The sequence below is a fragment of the Takifugu flavidus genome, chromosome 11 (assembly GCF_003711565.1).
Source record: "Takifugu flavidus isolate HTHZ2018 chromosome 11, ASM371156v2, whole genome shotgun sequence".
Classification (NCBI taxonomy): domain Eukaryota; kingdom Metazoa; phylum Chordata; class Actinopteri; order Tetraodontiformes; family Tetraodontidae; genus Takifugu; species Takifugu flavidus.
The window spans coordinates 11,709,286-11,721,693 of NC_079530.1; the positions used below are offsets into that span (position 1 = coordinate 11,709,286).

Genomic DNA, 12,408 nt, shown 5'->3' on the forward strand with positions numbered 1-12,408 from the left:
GGAGGAGAGGACAGGAAGAAGAGGAAGGACATTGAGGAAAGAAGGAGAGGAGAGGAGATAGGCAGGAGGATTGAGGACAGGAAGAGAGGAAAGAAGAGAGGACAGAGATGAGGACGAGGAGAAGGACAGGAAGAGAGGAGAGGAAGAGAGGACAGGAGGAGAGGAAGGAAAACGAAGGAGGAGGGGGAGGACAGGAAGAGAGGACAGGAAGAGAGGACAGGAGGAGAGGACAGGAGGAGAGGAGAGGAGGAGAGGACAGGAGAATTGGTTAGGAAGGAAGAGAGGTAGGAGGAGAGGACAGGAGGATGTTGAGGACAGGGACAGGAAGAGAGGCAGGAGGAGAGGACAGGAAGAGAGGACAGGAGAGAGGAGGAGAGGACAGGAAGAGGAGGGAGGAGGGAGGACAGAAACGAGGGACAGGAGAGAGGACGGAGGAGAGGACAGGAAGAGGACAGGAAGAGAGAGGACAGGAAGAGAGACAGGAAGAGAGGACAGGAAGAGAGGACAGGAGGATAGGACAGAAAAGAGGACAGGAGGAGAGGACAGGAGGAGAGGACAGGAAGAGAGGACAGGAAGAGAGGAAAGAAGAGAGGACAGGAAGAGAGGACAGGAGGAGAGGACAGAAGAGAGGACAGGAGGAGAGGACAGGAGGAGAGGACATAAGAGGGACCCAACTGTCTTTGACAGGACAGTGTGGACCGAAGGGGCCTGTATGTTCTTAATATGTGCCTTTTTGCTATGAGTGGCCTCAGGGTGATTGTTCTCCGTCCTGTTTCGTCCATTTTTTTAGTTGACAGGACAGTGTGGACCGAAGGGGCCTGTATGTTCTTAATATGTTGCCTTTTTGCTATGAGTGGCCTCAGGGTGGATTTGTCTCTCGTCCTGTTTCGTCCATTTTAGCTCGTTTATCAAGACTTTGGACTTGGCTGGTGTCGACGTGCTGCCCGAGCGTCTCGACTCAAATCTTTATTTGTGAAACGGTGCCTTAAAAAAATCAAAGTTTCCCTCATTATGCAGCTTTTCTGTTGTTCATGGCGTCCTCACCTTGGACGTGGCTTTGACGCAGCAGTAAAAATGGCGTCTCTTCCCCGCGCTTCATCATCGGCGGTTTGTGTCAGACGCAGATGTCTGCAAAGGTCAGCGCCTCGCTAAAAGATTCAAATCGCCCCGCGGAAGAGCGATTCACCTTGACAAGCGGAACCTGAAAACTGGTAAATAAGAAAACAGAAACAGAGTCATTCCTCTTCCCTTAAAGCAAGGACACACGGACCATTGCAAGCCGAGGCACGGGGGGGGGGGGGGGGGGGGGGGCGGGGGGGGGGGGGGGGGCAGACGCCCCTGCAGAAGCATCTGAAACCTGTTTGTTTCTTTTCCCAGTTTGGAGCTTTTAATTTCTCTCTTGAGTGTCTTAAACGCTAGAAAGAAGTGCTCTTTAACAGCCGAGCAGAACAAACGGTAGCGTTAGCGTTAGCGGCGCGGGGGGGGGGGGGGGGGGGGGGGGTGATGTAAAAGTAGCATTCTTTGATGAATCTCTTTAGCGTTCTATATGCAGCCACTCGTGAGCTGCTGGTGGAAATGCCTCCCTCTTTCCTTTTTTCTTCTCGTTATTGTATTAATGTTGCGGCCGCGTGTTTTGATAAATGCAGGAAATAAAGCACATATTCAGCTGCTTTTAGGACAAATGGGACCTTTAAAAAAAAAAAACCAAGAAAAAATCCTTTCGCTTTACTGTTTATTAATATTCCTTAAAAAGATGAATATGGGATGGGGAGGTGTGCGGCGAGCCCTATGCATCATACAGACTTGCTTAAAGAATAATGGAACTATTTTCAGCTGTGAAGCCAGAATTGAGTAATATGTTTGCTGCAGAGCCACAACTGTTACAAGGTGGTTCCGGTACTTTTTATAATCCTTTTGGAAACGCGCCCATAAATATGCGCACGTTTCCTCCGGGGTTGTGTTGAGTCTGTGGCGCTTGAGGATTTATTCATCCCTCTATTGATCAGTGTGTGTGTGTGTGTGTGTGTGTGTGGAGTTTCTGCTAGTTGTGGAGAAAAACCCCATAATTCCTGTATCTTGGTGTTCTGTCTCACCTGGATTCTCTCTGTGTCCCGCAGGCCTTCCCGTGTATATCCACCGGCATCTACGGTAAGAATAACCGCCATTCCCTGTCCATAATCACCATTACCTGTTTTAATGTTGTTTCCAATCGGCCCAAACACACACACGAAGAGCTCCGGTGGGTCCCGGGGCTCCGGAGGGAGCCGGGCTGCAGATCAGCAGGTGTTTGGTTAGTTGCATCCATTAGTTGTGGCTTCTCCCACTCTGGAATGGGCTCTGATTTCTTCCATGATTTATGGCACAAACAGGATATTAATCTCCACTCCGGAAATGTTTTCTGTGTCAGATGTTCGTGCACTCGTGCGCGTTCCTTTGTTGCTGGTGGCTTTTGTCTCTTCCTTTGTTTTGTTCCGAGGGTTTTCTGGAGGCGCGAGCCTCTCGGATTCAGTCTTTCCTGCTGGAACGCTTTAAAAACTCCGTGAGCGGAGTCGATGATGAAGGCTGTGACCCTGAATCACACTCGAAAACACCGGACCGGACCGGGCCAGAATGGTCCTGCTCAAGGTTTCTTCCTGTTAAAGGGAGGTTTCCTTCTATTGACACTATCAAAAGGGTCGGTTCGGTCCCTCTGAAGATGCTTCTGTACATTATTTATATGCATTAAATAAAGGCCGACCCTGGCGGCTTTACATCGAATCATATAAATTTAATATCCAGGCTGAAGCCTCGTGAGAGTCATTAAATGTGTTGATCAGTTTTTACGATCATAAAACGGTCAAAAATACGAGTCGCGGTTTAGAAGCGGCGCTCCCAACGGTGCAAGAGACCGTCCCACAAAATCTTCCCATATACGTTTGCATCGGTGACGGCGCCTCAGGGTCCAATGGAAAAGAAATTCAACAGCGGCTCCTTAAACACCAGAGTGAACCCGTAACCCGCGCACGGCCCCTCATTAAAACCTTTATGGGTTTACATCTCTAACATCACAGGAAACAGAAAAGCTCCGGGCTTTGCTTCAGAGAGGATGATGATGTCATCTGCATCCCATAAACCAGAACACAAGAGCAAAGTGATGATTGATTTTAGCAACACATTTTATTTAGATGCTATAAGAAGAGCCGTCAGGATATTTCAGTATCGGACTCTTGAGGTCGTTTCGGGACCTGAAACAGGTTCCGGGTCGCTGAAGCGTTTGTTGGGTCATCCGTTAGCTCGTAGCTGCGCCGCCGTTGGGAACATCTGGGATGTCCAGGCAGACCTTGGTGCCGGGCATCATGGGTAATCTGTGACGGTCCCTGTGGGGTCGGGACGGATCACAGGTCCCCACAATAATATCAATACACGTCCTGTTATTTATTATTAATATTATTATTTATGCACTCTTAGTTTTCACCCCATCAGGTTCTAGTTTTGGGGAGGAGAGTTGTTGGGAACTTTTCTCGCCTGCAGACTTGCTGAAGCGCCGCCTGGTTTCCGTTCTCCACCACGGGCGCCGCGGCTGAGCGTAGCGCAGCGCCGGCTGAGCGTAGCGCCGCCTGAGCGTAGCGCCGGTTTAGCGTAGCGCCGCCTGAGCGTAGCGCCGGCTGAGCGTAGCGCCAGTTTAGCGTAGCGCCGGCTGAGCGTAGCGCCGGCTGAGCGTAGCGCCAGTTTAGCGTAGCGCCAGTTTAGCGTAGCGCCGGCTGAGCGTAGCGCCGGCTGAGCGTAGCGCGGTTTAGCGTAGCGCCGCTAATTACGGCTTTGTGCCGGGCTGTTTAACTTTAGAGGCAACTGTGTTTTAAACGCGTCAACCGTCGGCCGTCTTTGTGTTTCATTAGATTTTCATTTGCAAATATCAGCGGCGCCGAACCGTGTGGCTTTGACGTACGCCGGCAGGGTCTCGACCACATGTCCGATAGGCCTGGGTCAGAGCTGAAGTCCTGTCCCCGGTCGCTTGAGTGGAATTTGTGCACATTTGCAGGTTTTGTGGCAACAAATGCTGCCAGATGTCGTCGTTCGGTGAGTGCAGCCCATCTATCAGACGCTTCCCCACATTAACGTCTGTGCGTTGTGGCGTAATAAAATGCTAATCACCTATCATACAACCTGACAAACCTGTAATCAGATCAGTGAAGTGTCAAAAAATGAGCAACTTAAAATGATGAAACACTAAATTACATTTTTTTTTCTATTTTTAAGCAGAAAGAAATGAAAGAGCTGTTTTTGCTTTATTAAAACCCGAGCAGCTGTTCTGGTCTGCTTTAATGATTGTAATTTAAGGACATAGTTGAGATTCAATCAGTGAAATGAAAGAAATATATTAACAGTGGTAGTTACACGGGAAATGTTGGAAAGTCCTTTTTTGTTGCTGCAGCCTGCTAATGAAGCCCAGTGTGCACTAAAGAGAGTCTTTATGCGTGTAAATCACTAATTGCGGTGGGTGCACGGTGGAACTCTCTCTCGAGAAAGTCAACATTTTCCAGTCATCAGTTCTGCCATTTGGACTTTCCTCCTCTTCATCACTTCCTCTCGCCTTCTCAGTCTGGTCTCCGTCTATGGACACATTTCCTACAAGGCTGTAATTAAAGGCTTGATCACTTCGACAACAATAACAACATCAAGTATCGCGATAGTGGCTCCATCACTGTCTGCAACTCTGGCCACATGTAACTTTTTACAGTGTGTGATGATAATTCAGCCGATCTCGCTGGTCAAATGTAACTTTTTACAGTGTGTGATGATAATTCAGCCGATCTCGCTGGTCAAATGTAGCGTCCTCGAGCGTCCTCGAGCACGTGGCAGCGGTCGCTCACCAGCCCGTCGCGTCAGGAGGGGGAGGGAATTCTCTGCTCTGAATAAACAGCTTAGTGCTCCACATCAGAAAGTCTCCCCAGAACAGTGCAGCTGATTAAGACCATAGATCTTCACACAGCAGAGGGCGAATGGAGGAGGGACAATGAAAGGAGTTCAATATAGGGCGAGGCTGCGCTGCCTTTCTCTCACACTCGCTCCAGTGCTCCCCTGAGTACCGCTATGTTCTGAAAGAAGTTTTCTTTTCAGGCTTTCTGACATTTCTGTACATTTGATTTAGCCTTTAAGGTCAAGTTTCATTTCAGCAATATAAACTAAAGGGCTTTTTATTGTGAAAGGCACAATCCCCTTTCCTGTCTGAGGAATAATCATAGATATAAACATCTACTCGCACGCATGCGGGCGCGCGCGCGCGGTCACGCACCTGCTGGCGCCACACTTGCACTGCGCTTGCCCCATTTTCCACACATGGAATGTGGTGCAACGGCGAATCCGCTGCCACCAACATTGTGACAGAGAGAAATCGGGAGCTAGTTGTCCAAGGTCTTTGTGTTGAGAAAAAAGCGATTTGTCAGGAAAGCTAATGCTAATTGACACTCTCTTTCACGCCTCCATATTCCAGGAGACTCAGTCACCATTGACAGATGATGGCAGAACTGGGAGGTTGGGTGTAGCAGGAGGTTCACAGGGGGTACCTCAGACACTTGGTAAGAAAAATGAGTGCCCGTACCGCGCTGACAGTCCAATCCCTCAGTCCGGCCCATTAGCCTCAACAGAATTCCTGCACGGATAGCGTGTCGGAGGTACCACCCATAAACAAACTGGTGCCCACTGCGAGGCACGAGGTCGCCCAGCATGATGGAGGTTATTAAGTGCTGCTCCTCTTTGTGCATCAATCACAGCCGTGCAAGCGGAGCTTAAATTGATTATTCCTTCCAAGGAGAAGACACCTCTCAATGTCTCACAAGATCAGTGTCAAGACTCCAACTACCCAAACTCAGAGAGGTCATGTTCCCTTTTTGTGTCCCACTATCTCTTTTCCTCCCTCTTTATTTTAATGCCCATTTCTGTCCCTCTTCCACAACTCTCCGCTCATCCAAAGCCATATTCGTCATGTAGCCGTTAGCCTTGTGTAGGTCTCACCCAAGCATGGACAAGAACTCCCTAACAGCCCTGTGGAGTTTAGGAGGCACCCATGGAGATCAATTTTAGCGGCTCCCCGTTACGACAAGGACGTGAACGCTAAAGTGTAACGCTAACCTGACAGATGCCATCGCACAATTTTCTCCCCTCTGAAACTTCTTTGGACAGATATCGCCTTGTTTACTGTTCACCTCTGGCTGATCTGGGGATTGTTGACAGAGGCGTTTTAGCCCTGACTGGTGGCTGTGGGAGATATGGGAGTGTAATCCACCCAAACTCGACTGGAATGTCCATCCTGCCATTCTGCACCACTGTCTAGATCAAAGGTGTCACACAGTTAAGATTTTTTCCCCCCAGAGCCATACTTCTGACTCTCTTCATCCCCGTCTGGGATTAGGAAGGTCGGAGACATTATGGCACCTTATCTCTCAACAGTGATGGCTTGCTGCTGGCTTGCTGAAGATGTCCTGAGCAAGGCCCCCGTTTCTTTCTAAAGCCCAGGGTTTACCGCAGGGAGCTTAGACCAGCGGGGTTGGGAATTTCAAGGTACATAGGAGGAGTGTGCTGTATCAGTGGGTAACAGAGGGTGCACTCGGAAGGAACCGCAGCATTTCTCCTGAGTCTCGCAGCGTGCGTTGTGGTCAACACCGGCCTTGCTCTTCCATTTCCATGGGTGATAAGGCAAATGTTGAAGGTCCCCACCCAGAGGACAATAGATGCAGGCATTTGAGAAACATGGTGGAGCAATAGACTTTGGACTATGCTACACTCTTCGGGATATAATATTTAAGCCCGGCGACAACTGGTAAAGTTAGCTTTAATGTGATCTTCCCAGCGGAGGTCATCATCTGGTCATTTGAAACCCGGATCTTTTCCTGGAGGTGCTCGTTTGTCCTCCGCATTTGTTGCCCCACCTCTGCTTGTTGCTCCAGCAGCACCAGCTCCTCCACCACGTCCACCAGATAGGGAGAAAGCACAGCTGTCCTCAGTCTGACCTCTCTATCATTTACCTTCTCTACCAACCAATCTGGTATGCTAGCCTAAGTATTTAGCGGAAGGACCTCCGTATTTGTCGTTATCAAAAGCTGGACAGTGTATCACTTGTAAAATATGACCCTGTGTTTATTTGTAAAGACTCTGACAAATGTTGGTTTTTACCCCTCTGGAGCAGATTACCCATGCATAGCATCATTTTGCACTAGCAGTGATTGAGTTTTGGCTAAAGCTGCCTCAGGCTGTGTGCGGCTTCAATGTGAACCCTCCCCAGCATGAATAACAAGAGTCAAGACGTGGATCTGACTAATGCTGCTGGGCCATCACTGTCCTTTTTACTCTGGATATGGAACTTTTCTAAACACATCGATGGCCATCCTCACGCACTCCCCTCTGTCAGAAGACCGGCTTCACACTTTACTTGTGATACAATGAGACACTCAACTCACTGATGCTATTATGAAGCAGAAACTGTGCGATGATGGAGTCCAGACGCAGAGCTGTACAAACACCCGGTGCCACAGTGTAAATACTCACTCTGTTGCAGAGGCTTCCATATAAAACCTGCTGTACAGACGGAGTACATGAATCCACCTTTATCACCCTGTAAAGAGTCGAGTTGAGCAAGTGTGCTGCATTAAAGGGTAAATACAGATTTCTCCTTCCTGACTTTTAGTGGTATTTTGAAACCAAACAAATCTGAACATTGCTGCCACCATCGTTAGGGTGAAAAAAGTGATAAATGCCACCGTGATTTTACCCCGGGGTTAAAATGGCATTAATGGCCATTTGGTTTATCAATTCCAGATGAATTCTGCCCCACATATCTGTCTCATATATATTGGTGTATAAATATCCTAATTATTCCGTTAAAAGCTGGTTTTACACTGTAGTGTTGCCAGTAAGCTTTGACGCCCATATTCAGTTTATCAGGTAATAAACATTAGTTACTACAGGAGAAGGTGTTTGCTGCTGTTCGAGGCCAGGACATCGACCTGCTCCCTCCTCCTGTTTCACCTTCTCACGTATTCAAGTCCAATTTCTGAGCATCAACATTTCATTCCAACATTAAAATGCAATATTTGGCTGTGAAGCGAGGCAGTGCTAAAGGAATATGTGTATGTTTCAAGATAAGACGCCAGCATTTGGCTTTTTTAATGTTATTTTACAGAAAAGCATAAATGTGATCCACCTCTGTCCCAGAAGAGGTGGATCACAACGCCTGATCTGGCTGCTTCTTTCAGAGATGCGCCGTGTCCAACCTGCTGAAGCTCACAGGACTAATGTGCATAATTCCTAAGGTGGCGCTGACCTGACATCTGTCTGGGATCAGGGCGCCTCGGATCCATAATGAAAGCACAGAAACCACATGTTTTACAAGCCTGCGTTTCCCCGAAGTCGGCGACCCGTCCCCCTACCGCTGCGGACAACGTGACATGTCAGCACGACCGTGCGCGTCGAGCAACCCTTGCGTAAGCTAGCTGCGCCGCGGCGTTCACCGGGAATGTACCGTAGCTTCCCCTCTGCGTGCCGCTCCGCCTGGTGATGAAGTGGAGGAGCTCTGAGCGGAAACACCACCTGAGTCTTCATCGGCGCTCCGCACGAAGACAAATGTCTGCGAGGCAGCCATATTCCCAGTTTAGGGAGAGCCGAGCCGAGCCGAGCGGTGCAGGGGCCCTGGAGGGCCCACCACGACCGCGTCTGGTGCCAGCTCGCCACTGCCTGACAGATGAGCTTTCAGGGAAGCTTCCACGCCGCAAATGGAGCAAAAGAGAGGAGGCGTTCAGCACCCGAGTAAAAATAAAACGCTGAAATGTTTCACTTTATGGGCACCTTAAATCCAACAGCTCTCTATTTTCCCTGCTTTAGTGGGTTTCAGCTCTGTTGCCGGGTCCAGGACGAGGCGGCGCCAGTGACGAGCAGTTAATTGCATCTGATTTTCAGCCTAAACGTGCCTGGCGTGTCTGCCGGTGAACGCTGAGGTGAGGAGCGCAGGGTTGAGGGGAGGTTAAAGCAACTGACGGTGCGAAGGAGTTCTCGCGGCGCCCTCCGAAGCGCTGCTGTTGACCTCGCCTCGTCAACGCCGCCGCCGCGCAGAGCTCTTCTGGCAGACCGGCCCCAGATGCACCGCCCGTTATTATGCACACGTCCGTCTCTCCGACATCAGTTGACGCCAGCCGTCCTCTCTGGTTCCAACGCGCTCAGGCTCCCTTCAGAACCGCTGTGATTCATGGACGGACTCAAACTCTCAGATTAATTGAGCTTTTCCAAAGGCGGCGCTGTGAGCTGGATGGCCACCCTCTCCTATTATTCTGATCAGGGCCAGATTAGAGCTGTATTTATCTCCCTTAAAGTCATGCGGGGCTCATCCGAGTCTCCTTTTGATGTTGACGGAGAGGACTGCAGTAGCGCTCTTCCTTTCAGACGGGCAGCTGAGTGACTCCCAGTAATTTGCTATCATCTATCATGTTGGGAACAGATAAGGAACAAGGTGCTTTAAAAGGACGACTCGCTAAACTCTCCACACAGAAGCCTTTATTTCTCCTAGAATATAGTTTCCTGAATTAGTTGTAAATATCATCTGCTGAATTTCTGACACGTTTCCTGTTGTGTGCACTCTTCCCGAACAGCTGCTCTTATCTCGGGGGATCTATTTCTCTCAGCTTTCTTGTCTTCGGCGCATCTGTTTTGCATTTGCAGCCTGATGTGAGAGCTGGTGTACCGGTACAACGGCACCCAAGTGTGGAAACAGTTCTTAAAAAAGGAAACGGCAGCAGGCGAGGCGCCGGAAAGGGTACGCGTCGAGGAGGCGGGCGCGTGATGCGACGCGGTGGGCCGGGTCACGATGGCACAGCCCCGGGGCAGATGTTGAAGGGCAGATGTGAGATGGCCTCCTGTGCTGTCAGCCGTGGCCACTATGTAGATCACCTCTGTTCCGGCCGTGTAGCACCTGACCAGGGGCTCAAGGTGGGCTCGACTGTACCACATCCCGCTCCTCTGAGGATGAGAAGGAAATGGGGCGAGCAGCGCCGCGATGTGTGGGGCGGCGGTCTGTGTGGGGCGGGGGTCTGTGTGGGGCGGGGCTGGCGACGGGGTCAATACTCCCTCGTGGGGTGTGTGCTGGCCACCTGCGGGGTTGATTTCAGAGATTTACACAATAGTTGAACAGATGAGAACTCGGGAGCTTTTCACTTCTCTTTCCGACCGATCTTAAAGGCCGGAGGTCGCTGCAGCTGTTGTAAGCCTGTTTTATAGGTCACAGAAGTTTATAGTGGTCGCAGCAGCGAGTAGGAGAAAAGAACGTGACCTGTGCAATAAACAGGAGGTTGCACATGTGGTGGGACCCTTGTATCACTTGATATGGGTTGAAATTGAGGTCTCGACCTCTCTCGTTACAGAACGACAGTCGCTGCCTCAGCCTGTTGTCCCTGATGGAGGTGGGGGGGGGTTATCCAGAGGAATGTCTTGTTACAGAACCTGAGATGTGCCGTTCAGGGCTGCACCCGTTGTTTTGTCTTTGTTGCTCTTCCTGCTTTTCTTTTAGGCTCCCGATGTTTTGGAACAGCTGAGATTCTCCGTTTCCGAGAGATCAGCCCTAAAAATAAAGACTTTAGTTTATGCTGGTTAGCTGCGTCCAGGCCCCCCCTGCGGAACGCTCTGAAGCATCCTAAAAGTGTCGCTCTTTCTGCGTGATCTGATTCTTTTACTTTCCTTTTTTCCCCACCAAAATGCCCCAAAAATACACACGACAGTTGCATCATTCCAGGCATAAAAGCCATGTTTGTCGCCGTTTAATCTATTTTAAAATGATGCTGTGTGGATGTTTTAAAAGAAAACATTTGACACATTTCCATATTTCTCTATGCTGTATATGTGTATTATGTCGTATAATAATCATGAATAGACTTTTTGTCTTTATTTTCAGGGGCAGCCAAGCACATATTTTGTTGATCCAGGCTTATATCTGTATCATTTTTATTGCACATTGTTTTTTTGGTTTTTTATCCATATATAGACTTGTGGAAGTGATGAGATCTGATGGCATCGTGTATCCAGCAGAAAAATAAATGGAAAATTCTCCTTAGAGACAAAACATTGGATACGTTGTGGCATCAGCGAGGGAGTGTGTGTGATTGCAGACGTACCCGGTATATGCGATTATATTTGTGAGTGTGTTTTTCCACCACGGTGCATCTGGAGCGCAGATCTGCAGCAGTTCATCAGACAGCTGGTCTAATCTACCAGAACCAAGCAGCTTGCACCACTTTCTATTGATTTAGCCCAAATGTAGTTACCTGTAGAGATACAGGTTTGTCTGTCTGTTTGCTTGTCTGATTTCATATCAGTCTGTTATCTGCATGTCTTATGCAATTTACATTGATGCTGTTGTGGCTTTTTTTCCTTCTTCTACCCTCCAAGGATTTCCCAACGATCCCGCCGCTGACATCGCGCTGAGCACAGTGAAGAGATGGATTAAGGACAATCCTGATAAGGTAGGACAAGTTTGCTAATGCATTTTTGAATCAAGTGGAGCGGAGCCAAATATCCAGGTGGCTTCTGTATTGGAAGGTTGCGTCTCTCCTGTGAACGATGCTGATTGGAGCCACAGAACACAATTCTCATGCATTTCTGTGTCAGAACTCCACCTTTCCCAGCTTGACTGGCTGTTTAGTTTGTGGTTTGTATGCATATCAAATTAAAAGCCAGTGTGAGACTAATCAGGCCTTAAATGGTCTGTTGGCTCATTAATTGGCCTATGCTCGCTAACCCCAGCAGATCCAGTACAACATAAACAGATTAGATGCAATGATCCTGAAATTGGGTTTTGTATTAAAGACATAATCACCCCCGAGACTGAGGGCCCGGCTGAAGGCTTGAGTGCACAGAGAATTGAACCACAAGGAACCAAGAAATCCTCATCAGGTCTAAATGATTTGATTAGAAGGGAAAGAGTAATCCTTGGAAATGACGGTCATCAACAAAGATCCAGCTGCTCCAGCAGAAGCTGACGCACATCTGCGTTTTCTGACGGATCGCCTTCAGATTACGTCATCTAAAAACGAGCCTTAGCAACGTTAGCTCCTAGCAATAATGAGACTCTTCTTTCAGAACAAACTCTCCATAATGTGATCATAACATGAAATTATCTAATTAAGTCTGGAAAATAAGCCTTTGCCAGATGATTATGCTGCGCCGTGCTTTTACAGAGTTTACATTTCCTGATAAGATAACAACCATTTGGACGAGAATTGCTGTCACCCAGTGAATTTAAAGTTCGGGGTCATCGCTGTTTGCTGTGAATTATTCATATCTGCCGCTCCAGATTGAAGCGTTTCATAAAGCTCGCAGCAGCAGCATCTCTCTGGTCTTACGGGTGTTGTGAACAGTCGTGTGAAGCTGAGCTCCCATGATCCTTTGCTGGTT

The 12,408-nt window shown here is 48.8% G+C and overlaps 1 protein-coding gene across 7 annotated transcripts in view; it reads left to right on the forward strand.

The window, feature by feature from the left end:
* The window catches only part of macrod2 (mono-ADP ribosylhydrolase 2), a 284,197-nt gene that overhangs the window by 202,830 nt on the left and 68,959 nt on the right, over positions 1-12,408 (forward strand). For all 7 annotated transcript variants that reach the window (XM_057048325.1, XM_057048329.1, XM_057048326.1 and 4 more), the window contains 2 exons: positions 2,118-2,148; positions 11,404-11,477. In XM_057048325.1, coding sequence (XP_056904305.1) covers positions 2,118-2,148; positions 11,404-11,477 — 105 coding nt within the window. The remainder of the gene's footprint in view (positions 1-2,117; positions 2,149-11,403; positions 11,478-12,408) is intronic.